At 40.3% G+C, this 22,740-nt stretch overlaps 1 protein-coding gene across 7 annotated transcripts in view; it reads right to left on the bottom strand.

Annotated features, from left to right (window-relative positions):
* Window positions 1-310: 310 nt before the first annotated feature.
* The window catches only part of LOC124238003 (unconventional myosin-Ib), a 179,916-nt gene continuing 157,486 nt past the window's right edge, over window positions 311-22,740 (bottom strand). For 5 of the 7 annotated variants that reach the window (XM_046658306.1, XM_046658308.1, XM_046658307.1 and 2 more), the window contains exons 21-31: window positions 22,357-22,425; window positions 20,495-20,581; window positions 20,129-20,215; window positions 18,261-18,347; window positions 15,079-15,153; window positions 13,524-13,658; window positions 11,062-11,168; window positions 8,595-8,727; window positions 8,094-8,246; window positions 6,630-6,757; window positions 311-1,791 (exon numbers count right to left, since the gene is read on the bottom strand). In XM_046658306.1, the coding sequence (XP_046514262.1) occupies window positions 1,668-1,791; window positions 6,630-6,757; window positions 8,094-8,246; window positions 8,595-8,727; window positions 11,062-11,168; window positions 13,524-13,658; window positions 15,079-15,153; window positions 18,261-18,347; window positions 20,129-20,215; window positions 20,495-20,581; window positions 22,357-22,425 (1,185 nt within the window). In that variant the 3' untranslated portion in view covers window positions 311-1,667. The remainder of the gene's footprint in view (window positions 1,792-6,629; window positions 6,758-8,093; window positions 8,247-8,594; window positions 8,728-11,061; window positions 11,169-13,523; window positions 13,659-15,078; window positions 15,154-18,260; window positions 18,348-20,128; window positions 20,216-20,494; window positions 20,582-22,356; window positions 22,426-22,740) is intronic. The other 2 variants (XM_046658311.1, XM_046658312.1) reach the window with 2 other exon arrangements.

Here is a 22,740-nt window from a genome sequence, read left to right as displayed (position 1 = left end):
ACTGAGCAGAGGGGTGATTGATGAGATGGAGAACTTCTAGTATATATCATTTTTTACCTATTTGTATGTTGGACAATGTGAATGTATTACATATTTTTTAAAAAGTTTTTAAAAAACACCTCTCAGTTCCAAATTCCTACTCACCTATTTCAGGAACTGTCAATCTACCGCTGTACATCCACGCTAGAAAAGACTAAAAGAAAGGAATTGTGTCCCCCACCTGCTCCAATAAACACAAAGGCTTCTGAAAATGTCTTTATGGGACCAATTTTTTTAGTACAAAAATTAAAAGAAAAGCCCCAGAAAATACTTTCAGTGAATGTTTCCGGTTTATAAAAGATAAGTGAAATTCAATTACACAGAGAACACAGAATGTTCGGATTGGAAAGCCTTTCTGTGCAACGATACAATGACACACAACATAAGAAAATAGCTTAAAATACAAAAATACAGTTGTGATCCAGGAAATGGCACCAAATTAGAACAGTTTTATTATTTAACATATCAATGTATATACATTATCCTCCCAAATAAGAAACAATTTGGTTCCAAAGTTTAAATGTAGTTTCCAAAATGAATCCTTACTGTAAATTTGAAAAAAAAAAAAAGTCCTGCAAATGAACACAAACAATTTTGATCCTTGACTAAAATATGCACCCTGTACCAATCACCTCTCTCATACAAAATGAATAGTATAAATAAAACTTTCTAAAAAGATCTTGGATGTTTATTGCACATCGTACAGAACTCTTGCCACTATCAGAAAGGCTTTCAGCCCTTCACTGTATTAGCTGTTTCAAATATTTACTCAAATTTGGGTGAAAACAACACTCTGCAGATATTAGCATATGTAGGATCATATATGATGTTTACCAGAAACAGGAAAATAGAATCTTACTGGACTGTTTCCGTCACTTTTTCTAAAATAAGACTGACTCTGTTTTCTACTGTTAAAAGCAATTACAAGAGATCTGACCAAATTAAAAGTCCCCTTCAAATGTCAGTTTTCTCTTTTCAAATAGAAACCACATGTAGAGGCATTTTACTCAGTCATATATTTCTACTTCCTAGGACCAGCCCTTCTTGAAGTATAAATTGCTAAAGATCATACTACAGGATTCCTAAGAATGCTGTCCGTAAGCAGCAGCTACTGTTTTGGTCTCCCCATTTTCAAACTCTCTTTGCTCTAGTAAAGCCAGCACAAACCAGCCAGGATGCAACGGCCTTAAAAACAAAAAAAAGTTCCTATTAAATCTTCATACCATCTAGCACAGTGCCTAGCACAGAGTAGGCATTCAATAAATATGTGATGAATGAATGCACTGTCTTTTAAGACCGTTTCCTATAGTTAGATGTATTAATGATTTATGAGTAATACGTTGATTTAGGGTACACAGACCTAACACGATCACTAAACAAAGAACACACAGGACATGGCACAGATGCTGTTAGTTTCTACAATCCTGCCCCAGGACAGAATGTGTACTAAGGGGTTAAAACTATTCCAATAATAAAAATTGATTAGTCAAATATTTTTATTTTGCCAAGGGACTCTAACAGTATTAGCCTTCAGCAATTCCCAAACATACAATGAACCCCAAACAAAACAAAACCAAATTGCACTATAACAAAGACACGAGTCCGTGAAAGCAGAGAGGAGGCGCCAGCTACGGAACCGCAACTTCAAGGAGCCGGTTGTTTTTTCGTTTGCACGTTGGGACACTCCCATTTTTCTGGTTGCCCTGAATAAACTTCACACATACTTTGTCCTGTCTGAACTGCACCAGGAACCTAGGAGAAAAGAATAGGACACATTTTTTAAAAGTACACACAAAACAGCTGACAATTACACTAATACTAGCTTTTGTTTTTTAATAGATATTGGTCTTGACAAGTATTCCCCTCCCATTAGCACTTCTGTACGCAGAATTAATCACCAGGTGCTCGGTGAGATTTTACTTCCAGCAGTCACCATTTAGCCCTAAGTAAAGTGGAGTTCCTTAACTCATCGTCTCCCAAAATACGGCAAGAAGGGCTAATAATTATTTCCACGTTTCAAATGGAAAGACCAATGTGCTACTTTTCCGTTTTTCTCCATTTTTGCATAGCAAAAATCTAGACTGAGGGAGGGGTCCCATTAAACTATCAGCAAGTTGAGAAAATGAAATAAAGAATTTCAGAAAAGGAAGGGGTCTAGAGACCCTCCAGACTACGGTTTCCAAACGCTGGTTACTCACATACTTCCCGCACAATGTTAGCCATATCCGCTCACTATGCTAAAAGTTATTTTTAGTCTAAATAAATATATTTCAAAACAGCTGTGCCCTATGGAATTATAACGATAAAATCACAAGTTTGATCTGCCACTTATATTTTTAACACCTGTTAAAAAAATATATATGTAAAACTATAAAAATTTAAAAATCTATCGGTGTACACCTAAAGCCACCTGCTCTCCTACCACACTGTGGGAAACCACATTCTTGTCCAAATCTTTCCTTTCACAGACCATCAATAGTCAGGTGCTTGTCCACAAGATTATTCGTCATACCTTCCTACAACAAACATACCACTGGCTTCCCCCAGGGTTGGGTGCTGTGAGGGACACCTGGCTGGGTAAAGTGAGGTCCCTGCCCTCAAGGATGACATGACTGGGGAGGCACGTGAATGGCATGGCTGGACCAGAACCCAGGCTTTCCCATCTCAAGGCCAGGGCTCTTTTCTCTCCACCATCAGAATCGGTAAAATGGTACCATGTTTCTAGTAGGTTTCTCATACTGGCCTATAATTGAGTTATTGGCATATAATTAAGTGTGTCACCCTAACAACCATGTGACAGATCGTGCGTTTGCTGGCATCCACGACAACAGCAAAGATCAAAACAGCTCTGCTCTGTACACATTAGTCTCAGTTCCAAAGTCTAAAGAGCCCACGTTTTGCAAACATCATCTACTGGAGGGAAACGTGACACATAAGTTTCTGATTCATCGTTAGTTGAACATGACAGGACTTCTGAGTTTTTAAATGGGTTGTTTCTTTTCCACTTGAAAGATTGAAAAAAACAAGCTATAGTTCCAAATTCACCTATCTGAGATATCTCTCCAGCACATATACTTATATCTACGTGCCCCAAAGAAAAAAAATCTTTCAAATTTAACGCAAATAACATACTTAAAAAAATCAAATATTTTTACATTTTAATTTTCAAAGATTACTTGTAGTATAGTAAATGTATAGGGAGTTCTTTCCCAAAAACTTTAGCAAACATTGGCTGTCTCCATGGTCACAATTCCTGATTGCAATTCACTTTAGAAATAATAATAGCTAAAATTTATTGAGCATTTACCATACACCACACTGTTCTTAGTAAGTTCTATATATTAACTCAACTTTAAAACAAACCTATGAGGTCAGTACTATTATCTATCTCTATTTCATACAAGAGAAAACTGAAGCACGGCCCCCAGTAAGCATGTAGAGAATCAGAGAATTATTCTCCAGCAAACAACGTCCGATGCATTATTTCACAGCATCAATACCAGTTAAAACTCCACAACAAGAGGGACATAGATTAGTTGTTTGGATTTAAAATATTCAGAAAAACAACAGTGCAACTTAAATGATGTGTGCATGTATTATGTGTATGTGTGTATACATACATACACATACACAATGTATATTTAAAAGGTTTAGCAGAACATACTCACTTTAGTTTTTAATATATTCAGATCTTCATTTCTACAAATGCCATGCATCCTATTTAAGGTTATCCATAATGCAATCTATTTACAGATGGAACAGTTTGGGAGTCTAAGGACTGGGGATTACAAAGCAGTTGAGTCTCTCCATGAATTCAATTATTCCTTCTCTATGTGCAGGTTAAAACCGCTCTGAGGAGTACACAGGACTTTGACTCTCCCCCAGTAAACTGATATCCAGTTTATCCATAATGATTATGGAGACTGGGTTTGTTAGAATAACTACTTCTCCTTCTGAAGAGGATGCACTGAGGAAGGTTTTGGTCACTGACCTGCATGCTGTTGACAACACTAGTCTACATAGCAATGAAAGACTAAAGCCACTTAGGCTGAAAAGGACATCACGGGCGCCCCTACCCATGACTTTGTAAAATTTCGTTTAATTTAAAATGCTCTCAAGGAGGTGTGTAACCCCTGCCTAAGAGCTCCCAGAGGTGATCAAACAGAAGCTACATGGGCACCCTGCTCAGGCATGTCGCTTCCCGTGCTGCCTGGACAAGGGGCCACGGGGGCCAGGCAAGTTTCCATCAGCTATTTTATTTTTCTGAGACCAACCAAGAACTAGGAATTGGGGAAGGAAAGGTGTTAGGGAGTGGTTTACAAAGCTACTAATGTCTGTTTTCTTCACGTGGCCAGGCTGTAAATCTTCACTCAGATAAGCATGTTTACTGAAAGCTTATGCAACCAGGACATCACAGCCCTCTGTGACAAGGCAGAGTCCCTGCTGCCCAGAAGCAAACGAGCCCCATCAGTGTTCCGTGATCGTGGGCCTTGAACACAAACCGTTAGAGCCACTGGAGGGTTCTGTGGTTGATTACGTTTGAGAAACACAGCACATGCTATCCCCCAGACCCCTCAGGAGAGTTGTAATGCGCAACAAGACTGCAGAGGCCCTGAGAAGTGCCGCAGGAAAGGAAGACGTAAATTTCCTCCGGAGAATATCCTTCACAGCACACCATTATTAACATCCTGCAGAGGCAGCATTCTCAGAATACCAGTTTGGGAAATGCGTAAAAGTAGCACTCCTTTCTAGCCTGGATGTTGGTGTGATTTTCTCTGTAAAGACGGCCCTATTAATGTAGCAGGCAACTACGAGGCTGCTTCATCCATATGCCAAGGTGCTCCTGTGTTGGAATACACAGAATCCATGGATTCTGCATTGGAATACATAGAATATACAATTCCCATGAAGACTGGGAATTACCAGTCCCGCCAAGACATAAGCCCAGCACCCTAAGTTACGAAAAATTTCATCTAAAGGGAGTTTAAAGCTCTAACAGGCCCTTACAGGTTAAAACCTTAATTGACTTAACCCAATTAGCTATTATCTTTTTTTCTAATACTCTTTGTTTATGAGAAAGGACTCAATAAGAAGAAGAGTGATTTAGTCCCAACTGCAACTCCCCATTTAGGGTCTACATAAAGGGCCATCTCGCACCCAATCGAAACCCCACTCTCAGTGTTCACTGAGAACAGACCCTGACCCCAAGGTTCTGTAAATCCTAACACATCAACAAGAGTTAGTTTGGCTTACAAAGGGATAGACGTGGGTATGAATTTATTCTAGAAAAGCTTTTAGGAAGCACTGAAATAGAATAGACTGGCAAAATCTTAATTAGAAAATAAAACATTTCCTGAGTAATCTGGTTATGCAAATTTTTACTATACATGCAAAGAAGTATATAAGCAGATAGTAAACAATCCATTGAAAAGTAACTAATTAAGTATCAATCAAGAGAGTAACTCAAATTCATTCAAATGCATTAATATTGACAGATTTCATAAATGGGGGGGATGCTCCATTCTACATGCAAATAATCAGTCTCTATAATTGGAGACCTGATGCTAAGTAAAAAAAGTAGATTTCACATTTATAGCAGTCTCGGCACTAATGAACGCTCATCAACATGGAGTGCTTATTCTCTTAAGTCTAGTCATCTATGCGAAAAAGTGTCATCTCAAATATCACACATCCAAACAGAACTCCTGATTTCGCCTCGTCCCTGCCGCCCCCAGACCCTCTCTCCCCAGTGTCATCTATTGCAGTAAATGGCACCACCACTTGGGCTCAGGCCCAAAACTGAACACCCAATCTGTTAATAAGTCCTCTTGTTTTCCTTCAAATCACATTCAGAATCCGACTACTTCTCAGTGCCTCCCACTCACACCTCAGCCTGAGCCGCAGCATCCTCACTCTACACAGCTCCGAGGAGCTCCTGTTTTCTCTGCCTCCACTCCTGCCTCCCCATAGTTATTCTGCACACTGCAGCCAAGGCAAGCTTTGAAAATCATAAATCAGATCATGCCACACCCTTGCTCAAAACGTAAAACGGCTTTCCATCATCCTCAGTAAAATCTCACCTCCTGACCTCAGCTACCAAGCTCTACATGGCCGGGTGCTTGCCTCTCTCTCCAGGGTGTTTTCCTAGCATTTCACTCTGTCACAGCGTTCACGCCTGCCCTAGGGCCTCTGCACCTGCCACCTCCCTGCCTGGAAGCTCCCTAGACGGCTGCCTGGCTCAATCAATGGTTGTCTTACTTGATTCCAGTCTCGACCCAAATGTCGCTGCATCCAAGAGGCCTCTCCGACCTCACTATCCTGCTTTGTTCCCTCCACAAGCACTTGCCACTACTCAGAGTCCTATCACCTGTTTATTATCTTATTTGTGCATATTCTCTTCCACCTAGATGTCAGGCACATGAAGGCAGGGACTTGGTCAGCATCCTTCACTCAAATCCATAAAACAGAACAAATACAAACACAGACTCGGTTACTTAAGTAGTGTCTGGATAAATGAATGAGGTCGGACTGCTCAACTAAAACGACAAAGCTGAAAGTGAAAGGTATATTCAAGCAACTCAAGAACATACTCATCGGAAATTTCAATATTGAGCTTCTGTTTGGTTTGGCTGAGAGTCGTCCGGTAAAGCTTGGTGGCCATTTCAATCAGGTGATCACTGCTGAAGAGAAAGTCTCCTTTACTAGCTGCTTCAGAGCCCTGAAAGGACAAACCAAGGGTCAGACAATCACAATTAAAGACAGCTCAGGAGGTAAATGTTTACCGACTTGGCTGAAAACGTATTTACAGTCTCTCTAAAAAATCAGATACTCAAGTCCATTCTTCCGCATAAACAATAAGGACAAAAGCAGTGTTTCTTCCAACTTGCTCAGAGCACTTCAGCAAGGTTACCCAGCCCCTTGCTACCCAAAGGTTGGCCGATGGACCAGAAGTACCACCAGTATCACCTGGGAGCTTGTTAGAAAAACAGACTCTCAGGCCCCACCGCAGGCCACTGCATACGAATCCACAACAAGGTCCCTGGGTGATCTGTGTGCACATTCAGGTTCAAGAAGCACTGACCTAACCGGTAACTCATTCTGAAAGAGCTGTTTAAAACACTCCTCGGTGATCTGGTTTAAAAAATAGCAAAAACAATACTTCCAACAAATATCCTAGAGCAGTGGCTCTCAACCTCAGCTGCAAAGGGACTCATCTGGGAGCTTTCAGAAAATAGGATGCTTGTGGCCCATTCCAAGAGACTCTGACGCGATTGGACTAGGAGTCTGGCCTGGGCATCAGCATCGTGTTAACGTGTCATGGAGGTTGAGGACCACTGTCCCAGGATGTGATAAGCCCCCTTTAGGTTAAGAGCCACAGGGGGGAAAACAGGCTGAACTAAGCTTATGGGATTGTCCCAAGTTTAGGAGGATGGAGGGTGGCACTCAGCATTTGCACGTCCCTAAATATGGCTGCTATTTGCCAACATCCGTTTACTCAGTGACTGTTCTGTGACAGGCACTGTCCTGAGCACTTTGCATACAGCGTCTCATTTAATCCTCATAACAACGCTGTGAAGGAGGTACTGTTACTATCTCCTTTTTAAAGAGAAGGGAAACTAGGTAAGCACATGGAAGTTAAATGATTTGGCCAAGGTCAGCGTAAAGTTAGTGAGACTAACACAGAGCCTACATTCTTAACCACTCGACCTGGGTCAGGAGGTCCTGTTTAAGCTAAAAGCACAAAACACTAAAAAGGCTTTAGGTCAAAATGACGAGGCAGATGTTTTACTGTGGTTGCATTCTTTAATGAAAAATCACCAAGTTAAAGACAAACAAGAAGACACTTGCTAAATTGGCACATGGAAGAACCAACAGAAGGAAGCATCATTTAAAATATCTTGGTATTTCTACACATTAGCTAAAATTTGCAAATCAGTAAGGACATGTGAATTTCAAGTAACAGGATTATTCAGATGTGGAAAATTTTAAGTCAATGGCTAAAAGACAGAATAAACGCAGAAATCTTTCAGTCAAGTCAATGACTGAAGCTTTACCTCTTTGAGGTGGACAGCGAAGAAGCCATCGTTTTGTGAGCTCATCGACACTTTGGTCACATCCACCAGGGGAACCTCTGACTTGATCTGTCCAGACTTTTGATCAGCAAGAAGGAGATTATTATTTGTTAAGAGGAAAATTCGGGATGTACTCTAAAACAAAACAAAACAAAAAGGAAAACCAATGATCAAAAATACCCAAAAATGGTCCATGAGTTTAAAGCATTCGTTATTTGCAGAAACACACATTTTATTACAATACCTTTCAGCATGCACGCCTATACAAACTGAGAACCACAGAACATAGATAATACATTTTAATTCATAAAAATTTCAGAGAATAAGCAAAATTCCACCACGTTTTAAAGGTAAGGGAAAATAGCTTCCTTCACAATAACTCTGCCAAGAAAAAGAAATGCAAATTTTAACATTCAGAAAACTAAAGATGACTGTCCCAACTGATAAACACCTCTCATATGTCTTTAGGATTAACATTTTTACCTTGCCATTAGCACGATTAATTTTGTTCACAACTTCAGCAATGATGATCTTTTCTTCAATGGCATCTTTGAGTTTCTTATACTTGGGGTTCTTGTTGATTTCCAGGTAAGCCCCTTGGAATGGCTGCCCAACACTAAAGGAAGAAGATTCCCTCACATTAGAAATGGTTTCAAATGGAAGTATCACTGGAAAAAGCTAACAGATCAGTTGATTCCTAAGAGTATCTGACAACTTCATAAAAAGTTAATTTATTTTACATGTTATACATTATACTTGCGCCTGCACTAAATATAAGTTGAAAACAGAATCTTAAACCTATTTCAAATGTTTTTCTGATGTGATCATGGCACTTGGTAGGTAGGTCTTTGATAAGAACTTTATCACATGGAACAATCAGGATAGGAATCACCCACAAGAATGGTAGCCAAGACCCAAAGGCATGGCCTCATGTGAAGAAAATGGCAATTCCTTCTAATCTGTTAATATAAAGTTGACAGCTGCCCAAAACCGATTTATTAATGCCTTTAAACAACATGTGACAATGGAAAAAAGAGCACAAATCATTGCCATCACCTGCTCCAAAGAAAAATTTCATTTTCTTGCAGAGTGAGAAAATCAATAGGCCTTCCGGGGAAGAACAGATACAGAGCAACCACTTTAGAAGAAAACTATGGAGCACTTACCATTACCATATACCTCTGGCTCTAAATAGGCAATATAGCAAAACACAATCAGGCCTCTCCTCCTAGGACATGCCTCTAAATGGACAGATGGGGCCCAGGCAAACATTCTGAATCAGGCAGTTTTCTTTCAAACCAATTACATCTTACAAGAGGCATAATCGTGCACATACCCTAAGATGTCAACCTCCCTAAAGACTGGTCGGGTGACACTCTCAGGGCAGCTTCTTCGAAGACACCAAGAAAAAAAACCCTGGTGCTTCATTTAGAGCCATAAAATTGCTATCCTGGCAATCTGCAAATACAACTTTAAATGCTTGCATTGTGGGCGGAGGATCAGGGAAGAAAAATCCACGTAGGTGGTCAGCATTTCACAGCTCCCAGGATATAAAAGCTGAAACCCGTAAGAGCTGCCGCTTGCTTCACACAGTGGTGGGAGGGTAAATTATTCCACCCCTCTCACTGCTCTAGGGTGAGCACGCCACCAGCCCTGAAGACTGATAAAACTACCCAAAAGGACTTGGCTTGATGCTAACATTTTTTATTGTTGTTGTTCACATTCAAATGTGTTTTTAATAACAAAGAGCACTAAAGCCTTTGAATTTATTTCTTCAAAAAAGCATTTTTCTCCCTCCAGTTTCTGAAGATTCATCTACAAAGAATGCTCATTAAGAAGGTTATTCCACAAGTTGAAAACATATAAACAGCTGAATGAAATTGGTTGCTGGAAAAAGCATATAGACCATTTTCCTGTTTGAATATGCTTTATGTAGCAGGCATTATGGACAACTTTGGATTTAGATGCTATGTTTGACTTACAATATATGCCACCTCAAACAGCCAAATCAGCTGACCAAGAAAGCTGTGTCCTTTAAAATATTTCAACTGAATGAGTCTGGCAACTTATGTTTATTTAATCCTTTAGAAGGAAGAGCTTTCAAACGTGTAAAGACACAGACAATAGAAACATACCATATACAATAAATACAAATATACTTAGCACATAATGCATTTTTATTTCTAGGCCAGTCTTTGGAAAAACTAAAAATTGTTATAAATTTGGCTTGAAATTGTACAAGCTACTTTTTTATAAACACCAGATGAAAAAGGGATAGGAATTCATTCAGGAATAAACTTGGGAGATGTAAGAATATTCAGATAAGCAGTTTTTCCCAAGGACGTCACTTGGCAAACTTGCAATTGGTGTTGCTTCTTTTATTAAGTACTTGGTGTCTACAATAAAGGAACTGAAGTTGCTGCACAGCCCACTGAAGCCACGCCCAGGGAGTGGACGGACCAAAGGCCAGCACAGACCAGTGCTTAAGCAACGCTCCAAAGTGATATCCTGGCTCACTCTTCATTTATCTTACAAATGAGGTTCTGACCCAGCTTGTTACAGTAGCAAGACTGGAATGGCAATTTCACTATATTGCCAACAGAAATTGGCCTAGTCTCTGCAAACTAATAGGAATTTACAATATAAATTTATCTTAATGGCCTATACAATTTTCATTTTAAATGGCGACTTCTGATTATTTAGTGAAGTGTTTGAGCTAATGCCAATGGAGTAAAATCAACCAACGTAACCCTGTTTCATTCAAGGACACTTTGAAAGCCACTGCTCAAATGTGTTTATGTGTGTTCATATCCAGCTCCTCATAAAATAATTCAAAAACTTAAAAATCTCTCATGTATTACTGAAATCAGACTCTACTAGAAAAGACCTACGAACATATTTGAGAAACGTTTAAAATACTGACTTTATGGGTAAAGCAAAGCCATAATACCTGGATGGGTACAGAGCCTTCTTGTCTTTGAAGAGTTCACTGGCTTCTAGTTTCTCTTCGTAAATAAGTTTCTGCTGGTCTGTGAACTGGTCCCTGTATTTTTTACACTGTGAGATATGAAAAGAAGAAAAGAAAAATAAGACATCACTTCTTTAAATAAAGCATTACTCATTCTTCAATATGCTAAGTCAATTTAACAGCAGCAAGAATAAGAGTAAATGTGTATGAAATATTCATTTACAAGGCCAGAAGCATTTTTGCTTTGTGGTTTCACTGCTTGTACTGCAGAATTGGTGATACTTCTTGGAAACAGACAAGGGCCCTGCTGGGAGTACTGTCTTCCCGCATTATGATGTCAGTCCCCGGACATCCTTCAGTCCTGACACTGTCACACTCTTTTACGGAGATTCGCAGTAAGAAAAACACCATATAACACAACCCAGTGCATACATTTACACACACGCATATAGTCAACCGACACAAAAGCGTCACAAAACATTACTAGAAAAAAAAAGATTGGAAGGGGCCAGACTCATGGCCGAATGGTTAAGTTTGCACGCTCCACTTCGGCAGCCCAGGGTTTTGCCAGTTTGGATCCTGGGCTCGGACATGGCACCACTCATCAGACCACGCTGAGGCGGCGTCCCACATAGCACAACCAGAGGCACTCACAATGAGAGTATGTACTGAGGGGCTTTAGGAAGAAAAAGAGAAAAAAGATTGGCAACAGATGTTAGCTCAGGTGCCTATCTTTCATTAAAAAATACCCTTTCTACATGTTGTGTACTCCATTATTTTCTATTCTGGTGTATTTCATTTAAAAATGCTGGTAGTAGCCCACTAAAGTGATTTCATGACCCACAAATATGCTATGACCTATAGTTTGAAAAACTCCACATCCCTCACTCTAACTGTACACTGTGGACATGGGACCTGAGAAACCTCCTTTTCACCCTGATTCTGAGATTGCACTGCAAGGAGATGGCGGGGGGCGGGGGGCGGCGGGTAGAGGGGCAGGGCCAGGTTTTTTAGATGAACTCTCTAAGAAATTCAGTTACAGGTGTGGTTGAGAAGCCCCAACATAACTGTATAAAGGAATGCTAGCATTGCTGCCCCACCTTTCAAGAAAAAACACATCCCTCTCATTCTCCACCCCCGACCCAAGGAGGTAGAAGCGAGACTTGGGAGCCAGGCGAGGGTGGAGGCAGAGCAGATCCCGGCATTAGCAGCTCCCCACAGTTATTTCTGAAAATAGTTTCTATGTGAGATTTAAGAGGGGAGAGAAACACTGAAATGTTGGTGAATCTCACAAAACTGACTCACTAAGTTAGAGAACAGAACTCAGAATCCAGTTTCATACGTTGTGCTGCTACCAAGCAATACATCAATCAGTGATGATGTCTCTCTAACACATACGTGATCCTGGTAAAGAACAAGCCTAGTGCAGGACAGAAGAGTTTCCGGAAGAGGAATCCATCAATCATTCACTTACCAAATACAAGGCTTTTAATCTAACGATTTTATTATATCTGATACGTGTACATGTTTAGCATTCCATTTACCAACTAAGTTATTGAAAAGGTCAATGTCTATACAAATACCCCATGTACCCCACACTGGGCAATACCTAAATTACATGTTATGTTCTCCTATAAAATTAAGTAAGCCAAAATATAAGGCTACATCTAATAGATTTTCAGCTTCCCTTTAATTCAAGTGGAAGGAAATTTTAATCTCCTTAATGTCTTTGGGGGGGCTTTAAAGCTTTTTTTCCAGCCTATCAAAATGTGTGTGTTCAGGGGCCAGCCCCATGGCCCAGTGGTTAAGTTCACGTGCTCCGCTTTGGCGGCCCAGGGTTCCGCCGGTTTGGATCCCGGGCGCAGACATGGCACCGCTAATCAAGCCACACTGAGGCAGCATCCGACATGCCACAACTAGAAGGACCCACCACTAAAAATACGCAACTATGTACCAGGGGGCTTTGGGGAGAAAAAGAAAAAATAAAATCTTTAAAAAAAAAAATTGTGTGTTCACATCTATGTCTATGTGTTCAATAAATCTTACAAAGTAAACCCCTATGATTTGCAGGATTTAACTACATCGTTTGTTTGAAGATATTCAAATTTTATTATTTCGATCTCTGGTAATATTCCTTCAGATAAAGATGAAAAAAAACAACTACTTGAACGCAGCTGTGACCTGGAAGGGAAAGACGATGCGGGCACACGCTCTCTGTTCCAACCGTGGACGAGGGGAGACCACCGTGGGGCCACCTGGCTGCTCTAGGATTTCCTACAGAAAGCCAAGCACAGTGCACGACTCAAAAATACCAACGTCCTCAAGTCATTCTCCTTGAGGCTAGAGAACGAACATGGTAAAAATGGGCTTTTACATAACACTTTGCAAACACCCAAAATATATGATAAAAAGTCACTGAAAAAATATAACGAGACATTTCTTACCCTCCACAAGTGGAAAATTCTTTTTAGCTCCTTGTGAGTAGAATCCAAGAATAGGTAAGGTCTGGATGGCCAATTCTTATCTATTGGAGATAAGGAGGGCATCTTATTTTTCATTTCCAAGAAGTATTTCTGCACCTGTGTTGGGAGTGACAGAAAATCTCAAATGAGTAAAATATACCAGAAAAGACATTGTTTTGTAAAACCAGAATCAAACAAACCAGTCTTCAGTGGAATTTAGTATGTTTTAGTCCATAAAACTTTGTAACTTCTCTGGAAAGTCTCTGTTCTACTCTTCGCATTGATTGGGAAATCTAAGCTCCACCAACGGTTAAGAGAAAAGAAAAACACTAACTAATATTAATATTAACATCAAAACTATTACCAGCTGACACTAGAGAGCTGTACCATGTAATAGGTCGCCAACTAGTCACGTGTGGCTATTTGTATTTAAATTTTGAGTAATTTAAAAAAATTAAAAATCCAGTTTGTCAGTCACATTAGTTACCTTTCAGGTGCTCAATGGCATGCATGGCTAGTGGCCACTCTATTGTACCACAAAGACAGAGAACATTTCCAGCACTGCAGAAAGTTCTGTTGACAGCACTGCTCTAGAGGACCTAAGACAGGCCAGGCACTTAAGAGCTTTATATCATTATCCCATTTTAATCCTTAAAACAACTCTATCAGCTTCCTGCCAGTATCATCGCCATTTTACAGATGATGAAACGAGTTCCACACAAGTTAAGAAAGTTGCTCATGTCACAAATCTGTAAGCGGCAGAGCAAGCTGGCTGCAGAGTTGGCAAGCTTCACCACTACATCAACTTCTCTGAAGGACAGAGGGGAACTTCAGAACCCACCCTGGAAGACTGACACAGCCTCGCTCTCCTTCTCCCCTCCAGCCACTCACTTGTTTACCAAGCTCGCCCTGCAGCAGCTCATGGCAGTTTAGCAGGGCAAGATGTCAGGCACTGCCCCCAAATTCCTCTGTGGAAACCCTTACCCCGAAAGGGATGATATTAGGAGACGGGGGTTTGGGAGGTAATTAGGTTTTGACGAGGTCCTGAGGGTAGAGCCCTCGTGATGGGGTTAGTGCCCTCATAGGAAGATAGGAGAGCTTGCGTCTCTTTCTCTCTGCCACATCAGGAAACTATCCAGAGGTTCTCACCAGAACCAGACCATGTGGGTACCCCGAATCTTAGACTGCCTAGCCTCCAGAATTGTGAGAAATAAGTGTTTATTGTTTAAGCAGCCAATCTATGGTATTTTTGTTACAGCAGCCTGAACTAAGACACTTGGCTTTCTTAGGCTCACTTTCCCCAAAGTATTTTCTTTCTGTCAAAGAAGAAAAACATTTTATTAATCATATACGAGCCACTACTAACTCTGACACAAGTCTGCCAAAAATTGAGGGAAATGATTAAAACACAGTCACAATCTCTTAGTGTCATAGTTATGATTTAACAGTTACCAAATAAGTCACATATTCCTGAGTTGGTACTGTTAACAGGTTAATCCAATAACGCTAATTAGCCATATAAAAAGTGTAAACTTACAATTCTCTGAAGAGTAAATTCATAAATTTTCTTTCCAGCATTGGCTCTGAAGAATTTCCTGTACTCTCTCCGTACCTTTAGAAAGAAGAAGCAGAATACAGAGGTTAAAGTGTGGCCAGCAGATACCCATAAAGATGACACACCTCTATTAAATATGAAAAGAGGTGGAGCAAATAAATTTACACGTGCCTTTCTGGATGTAGTAAAATAATTGAAGCATACTCAGAGAGTGGATTTTAAGTCAGAGAAAAATAAATTAGGAGATGCAAAGTGATGATACAAGAATGTTTTGATGTTTTAAATCCTCTTAACTAGTTTTTAAAGAGTCTGATGACTTGACGAGAAAAACTTTACAGGCATAGCTGCAAACTCGTCACAAATCAAAATACATTTCAGAAAAAATTATATAAGGTAATTTTTGCCTCAAACTGTCCCTAAAAGGCAAAAAATGCCTGAAGAACGATATTGCAGTTCCAAAAGGCTTGCACACAAAGATAGGACTTTAGAACTGTACACTGAGAACTGATATGAGTAAAAAAAAGTACTTAAAAAGAAGCTTTTGAACTACATTATCCTCCATTTACTTACATCAATTTTTCTCTCATCCTCACACGAAATTTTCTACTGAATACTATCGTAGCACTTACAACATCATATCATAGTTTTAATTTACCTATTTATTCCTTGCTAAGTAGTTGTATTTACATTGTAAACTAATGTCTAACAAATAAAATAACTGAGTGAGGTGTTTGCTGAATGAATGAAATAGTTATATTTTGAAATTGAGGGAAAAACATGTAAAATATTTATTACATCCAGCTATAAATGGGAGAGTTAGAATTTAGCAAAATATTAGCCTATTTGAATAATTCAGACATTATGAACGTTTTTCTTTTGTCTCTAGTTTTCCAGGTTTAATAGCACATGTTCAAAATGTTTCTACATTAGAAGTTACAAGCTAGCAACCTACTAAGCAAGTTCGGTTTGTAGAAAAATGTTTTATAAGCATATTTTAAATTAAGAGCTTCACAGAGGAATTCAGACTGCAAGTTTTTCTTAAAATTTGCTAAGATCTAGCAACAGAGAGCCCCATTCCCACATGACAAGGGCTGAGAAGACCAGAGTAGCTGCTGCTGCCTTTAGAGGAGAGATGCATGCTCCAGGCGGCATGAGGTCCCCTCGTTCCTAACCCTCCCTCATGCATGGGACCAGCCTGCTCCCTTTGGACATCTGAGCGCCACACCCCTCCTCTATACCTGCAGATTATTAAGGTTTAAAAATTCTCCCATACACCCCATAGGCAGCTCTTCCTTTTATTCACATTCTATGTTACTGATTATCATTTCTCTCTCAGCCACGGAGTTTTAGATTTGGAACCATTTCAAATCTCAAACTTATAAGGTAAGGGACCGGGAGAAGAAAAATGGTACCTATTAATTGGCTCCTGACATTCTAATAGCGTAGGAAAGCAGAGACGTTAAAGTGAGGTTCACGAAAACATATCCTTGGAAATATGTTAGAAGTCCTATTACATTTAGTTGAACCTCACTGTAACTGAGCTCATTGCAACATGCTTTTTGATATTGACAGGACAGGCCCTTTCTCCTGAAATCAGCTACGCACTGACAAAGCCTGGTGACAGCATGCTGACATACAGAAGGAGTTCCCCTTACACGCCCCGGGAGTCCTAAAAGGGTCTGCTGAACTTTGTAACCAATTCCACAAGAATCAGATCATTTAAAAGGGCAAAACTACTGCTCATATCAACATAATTCTTTAAAAAGAAATTACTACATTATTGGACTTCAAAGAAGTTTAATCTTGTTTCACACCAATAATAATGTAACATACTAAGACACATCTGTTTTGTTAGAAACTGGAAAATAAACAGCATTCACCTACAAACTGAATTTGGTTTATAGGTTACTAGCACACACTGCTAATATGAAAGTGCTTTTGAAATGATATGCAGTTTATTAAGCCCAGAAAACTGAAGATAAACATGATGTTGCTGGTAGAAATCATTATAGATAGCAAAAATCCTGACTCAGTGTTTATTCCTTTCTTTCATGAAAATTAGAATGCAAATTAGAACATATGAATAAAATAGGAAATAAAACCCTCAGTTTTGACTTTAAAAAAAGCAGTTACAAAACTTGTTCAGAATTCTTGAAATAGAACATCTTAAATTCGTATTTAAGTTACTTCTTAATTACTTCAAAAATTCCTTGATGAATATTCAGTTTAATCAAAAGGTTAATTTACCAAAAGTTTACAGGCTAACCTTTCAGGGAAAAACACAGACTGTTCAAAGCAGAGTTTAAGGACACTGCTAATGCTATTCAGATTCAGAGGCAATGGTTTCCTGGATAATATTCAAATATTTATAAGAAGATGAATTGTTATAGTATTAAAGTAAAAATAATAAAGAGGAATAGTGTCAAAAAGGGGCCTAATTATCTCAAAAAGACAATATGGATGACTCCCTATGGCGACAAGTTATTGAATATTAGGAAGACAAAATCCTTACACTACCTAAGGTAGTTCTCAAAGGTTTTCCAGAGCTCAGAGTCATATCTACTTATGCGTGTCCTTCCCTAAAGCAGTAAGCGCCACTTGGAAATAAATCCTGCCCTAATTAGCAGGCATTTGAAACCGAAGTTCTCTTTAACCCCACTGCTCATCTTACTCATCAAAATGTGCAAAACCCTTTGGTTTCTATGCTGAATAATTAGAATGGTGGTCGGTTTGAAGAAAGCTCTGCTCCAGGAGCCACCGCTGGAACAGAATAGGTGGATAAAGAGAAACAAAAGCCTGTCATGAGAGGCTGGTCATTGCAGACGGTGCGTCAGCTGGTAGCTCAACTACTCAAATTCTGTCTCGTGAATGAAAAAAACTTAATTCTCATAAAGATAACATAAAACAGAACTTGGATAACAAATTCTCTTGGATAATATATGCCACACTGCTATTCCTTTAAATCTATCATTTAAAGAAATACATCACAATAAAAGAAAACATTAGTGTGTAGGTTTGTTCTCAAAAAGAAACAAAATTAGGCAAGACGACATTGTCAAGACTGTGCAGACCATCAGCAAGCATAATCAATGGTTTTCTCGGGTTAGTAGGTGCTAGGCTTCATTGAGTTCACCCTGGGCAGAAGGAAGGGGGTGAGGAAGTACCTTCAGTCCAAGCCAGTAAGCCCAAATGACAGCGACCGCATGCTTACGCCTAGCCTCCTCCTTCAAGCGTTTCAACTCCCTTCGAGCCTAGAACGTTTTAGATAGTAAATAAAAGAGACAGCCCAACGCAGACAGCACAAATGACGGGAAAAGACACCCCACCAAACAGAAGAGCCCATTTATGAACAAGGATTTCAGAATGATAGAGGAATGGTGCATAATCTTTTAAACCCAAAGAATCAGAGTCAGGCGGGAGCAGTCCCGCGTATTTTTAGTGCCCTGAGGCTCTGTTCCAGAGAAGGGCAATCTGTGAGGTACCCAAGGTCAGCACTCCTCCCCCCCTTACTTCCGTTCTTTTCCTTTTGTCTCCCTCCTCCCTCTCCCTCTGCACTTCCTTCTCCACACTCACTAGTTATCAAAGCTGCAGAACAGCGAGGGGTGCCAAAGGATTTTAGTGGACATCCCACCGCTGCCAGCCCAGGGGCCGGAGACTGGGAATCCCTGAGTTCATTCATTTGGAATAAAAAGACATCTCTGGTGAACAACTATTTAGGAACTTGGAAGGGAATAAGGTTGTTTCTCCGAAGTTCCAACAAAAAAAAACAAAACTCCAAATTCTTTCCAGTTAGAAAATCAGAAACAGCACGTATCAAAATCCAATATCAGCTAAGGCGCCAAACAGTGAAATCTACTGAAGCAAGATAAAAAGTGAAACAATTTATAAGTTTAAAAATTAATCTTAGGGAAAAATCAATCTGAGGCATGTTATTTTAAAAGACAGGAACAGACAGGCATTGATTTTTCATTAGGTGATAGTCCTCAGACTGGGAAATGAGCTCATTCAGTGGAGAAATCCAGGAAGAACCATCTAAGAGTCCTTCTGCCTCTGCTGGGACCACTTCCCTCAGTCTACTCAAGGAACTAGCTCTTCACAGGTTTTCGAGGGAAAACACAAACGAACTACTTTGGTTAGTTTTTGGCAAGTTAAGATCTTTATGCAGGCAAGTGTTGACTTTTCTTATCTTTCTCACAAGATGGGCTTATAATGCTGACAAGGTGGACTTAAAAAGATCGGGCTATATTGGTATTTGTGTTTCTAACTGGAATACACATTTTTAGCAGAGATGACCTTTGATTTTTCTAAATAACAAAAACATCTAAAACTCTGGTCCCTTGGGGTATGTGAAATGTTCACAGAGCCCACAGCTCTGCCTGGGGATTACTGAGAGCATTTCAGGAGGCCTTTGTTGCTGAAAACAAACAGCTGATGCTGAAATTCCTGAGATTCTTCAGCGGCAATTAGAGCTAGCTTTGCATGAACATAGCTTTCTGTCAAATCACAGATGATAATTCTTTTCACATATAATATTTTGCTGATAATAATCAATAGCTCTTACAGTGAGGCTAACAAACAATTTCTCTCATGGATTAATATTTTTTATGGCATGCGTGAAAGGCATTTCTATCGTCAACACGTTATGGAAGACCAATAGAAGCCCAAAACTTAACATTCCCAACATGCCCCCTACACACAAAAATACCCCTAGAAAACTGTCAGTATATGTCGGGGGGGAATAAAGGGAAAAAATAAAAAGAAACTAAACGTGCAAGTTACTTAAGGGTTTAAAAAAAAGAGCAACCACACCAGAGCCTCATTAGTACACAGTTAGTTGTCTTTTCCTACACATGCTTAAGCTTCCCACGTGCACAACTGGCACTAACATCTCCAGGTTTATTAAATCCAGCTGCTGGACATGCACCCGTGTGAGCCACTGTTAACTGGAGTCATTCATCCCCTGAGATGCTAGAGATACGGACTGATTATTGCAGATTCCAGGACGGAGTGATGGGATGTGCGTATCGAGTACCTTCGATCCAAGCCAGTAAGCCCATATAACTGCAATAGCATGTTTATTCCTAGCCTCCTCCTTCAGCCGGCTCAGCTCCCTCCGTGCCTGTGTGATGCATTTGAAAAGCAGTTACAGAAAAGTTTAAGGCAGGAAAGGTTACTGCTGGTTCCCAATGGAGAAAGAAGAAGAAAGACATGGATCACCACCAAGTAGTCAACGCGAAAGCGTGTGCCGCCACCCCACACCAAAATGGTGGAAAGAGCGAGAGGCAAATGCGTGCTCAGAAGCTTAAGCCAGTGAAACATTTTCTGTCCCCGAATAAGAGGGTCATTGTTTCACACACTACTTCTGACCCACTGCTGTCCTGGGGCGTCTCTGGCCTACCTGGGTACCATGCCAATATGCTGCAATGGTGGTGACTGCTTCCTCACAGCGCTTTTGATGCTTCAGCTCCCGCAGGATTTTTCGGGCCTAAGGTTCAGAATCACGCAGAAAAATAGAAAGTTAACCAAATAATGGAATCCATAGTGACTTGGAAAAAATACCTGAAGAGATGATCATAATACCCATTTCTCAAGTGAAAAATCAATAAATGTAAAGAAAGGAAAAGGGGAAGTGGCTTATTAGCTGAAATGGACTATGAGATGGACTAATGGATGGACTAGAGAAGGTGGTAAATGAAGACATCAAGCATGACAGGGTAGCCCCCACTCAGACTGCGACAGCAGCCCCCCATGCCCACATATGTGACAGGAACAAATCTGACCACAGCAATACAAGCTGGTGCACACCAGATGGAAAGAACAGTTCTCAGAGTATGGTCAGAGGATCTCCAATGGTCTAGCACAATCCATTTGATCATTTTTATTATTATTATCTGGAATGTAACTGTAACTGTACTTTTTATTCAAAAGAGATGTTTAAAAATTTACTATAACAAAATTATCTCACTGGTCCAAACCCAGTGGCTTCTTTCCAGCAGTTGCTGGAAACTGATTTTGTAGGGGTCAGGAGGACATCTGATTTGGAGGTGGACTTTGAATCCTTCCTCTAAAGGTCTCTAGATCAGAGACCTGCACCCAGGCCTCAGCAACAAGGTCAAAGAAGAGCCTGCAAGCAGCAACTTCACTTACTCTGCGTGCCTGGATTTGTATTTTGGCATTTGCGTGGGACAGCTACCAAGCCCTTGGGTGGCCCATGGGCCTAGACAACGGTCAACTGACGTCGCTGGACTCCTGGCCCACGGCTCTACCTTGGGAAGGGGTTCCCGGCCTGAGAACTACCTTGAAGCAGCCGCTCTGGATCCAGCCTACTCCACAAAGTCTCCCAACAGGCAAGTGGTCAGAGCAGGCCCTGAAGTTATCTTTGATCGAGAGCAGTGGTCAGTAAACTTTTTCTGTAGGTCAGATGGTCAGTGTTTTTGGTTTTGCAGGTCATATGTTCTCCATCACAACTATTCAACTCTGCTGTTGTGGCACTAAAGCAGCCACAGACAAGATGCAAAATAAATGACGATGGGTGCATACCAATAAAACTTTATTTATGTGAACTTGTATTTCATATATGTATATATTTATATGAAATTTGTATTTCATATAATTTTTACATCATGAAATCTTTTCGTCTTTTTTTTTTTTCAAACAAATGCTTTAAAAATATAAAAACCATTCTTAGCTCTCAAGCTGTAGGGTAACAGGTAGCAGGCTAGATTTGGCCCGTGGGCTGTACGTAGTTTGCTGACCCCTGAATCAAGCTTTGGCAGAAAGGAACTGGAACCAAGTCACCCACTGTGACCCCCCACTAGAACAGTCAGAGCTCAGGATCTTTCAATCACTATGGGGCAGGCCGCAAGACGGTCACCAGGAAGTCATGGAAGGCATTGGGCTGGGGGTGCTGAGGTCTGGCAGGACTCACGGTTACAGAGGCACAGTGGGAGACAGCCTTCTGGACTACAACTTCCCTTGCAAACAGGGGGCAAGAGGATATTGAAATCATGGACAGTATTATTTCAAGGACTTCCTGCTCAGAGAATAATGCTCTTGAAAAGAAAGTCGGTTAAAAGGAAGTGGCCAAGACGTGGTCACAAGGGCTTCAGCTTGGCCCATAATATTTATTCTTTCCATCTGACTGTTTACAGGGTAGGCAGGAGACAAGGAACGCTCCCCTGCAGAGTAAGTCTACAGACATCATCCTTTGTGAAGAACCTGAAACTCCAAATAAATAAGGCTCATTTCTTTGAAACTCACCTTCCAACCCCGGATGTAAGACTGAATTACCAAGGCAGAACTCTTTATCTGTTGATACCGCTTTTGTTGCTGGAGGATGAAAGGGGACAACGTTAGCAGTTCTCCTTACGTGTCTGTAATACACATACTACAAGGACTGAGAAAGGGGCATTTGCTCACTTTGTGCAATTAACTCTTGATCACCCAAATGCCACCTGAGAACTAGTATATGAAGAAACCAAAATATCAATCTAAAATATTACAGCTAATCCAATGTATGTTTCAAGTACGCTAAATGTAATTAATAATTTCTAAATGGCTCACAACCACCATTAACATCTGTTCTTTGTACTATGCTTTATAATACAGGGTCTGACACACAGCAGATACTCACTAAGTGCCTAC

This window comes from Equus quagga, chromosome 4 (genome assembly GCF_021613505.1).
Source record: "Equus quagga isolate Etosha38 chromosome 4, UCLA_HA_Equagga_1.0, whole genome shotgun sequence".
In the NCBI taxonomy this organism is placed as follows: domain Eukaryota; kingdom Metazoa; phylum Chordata; class Mammalia; order Perissodactyla; family Equidae; genus Equus; species Equus quagga.
Note: the sequence above shows the minus strand (reverse complement) of the source record. Positions and strands in the feature narration are given on the sequence as shown.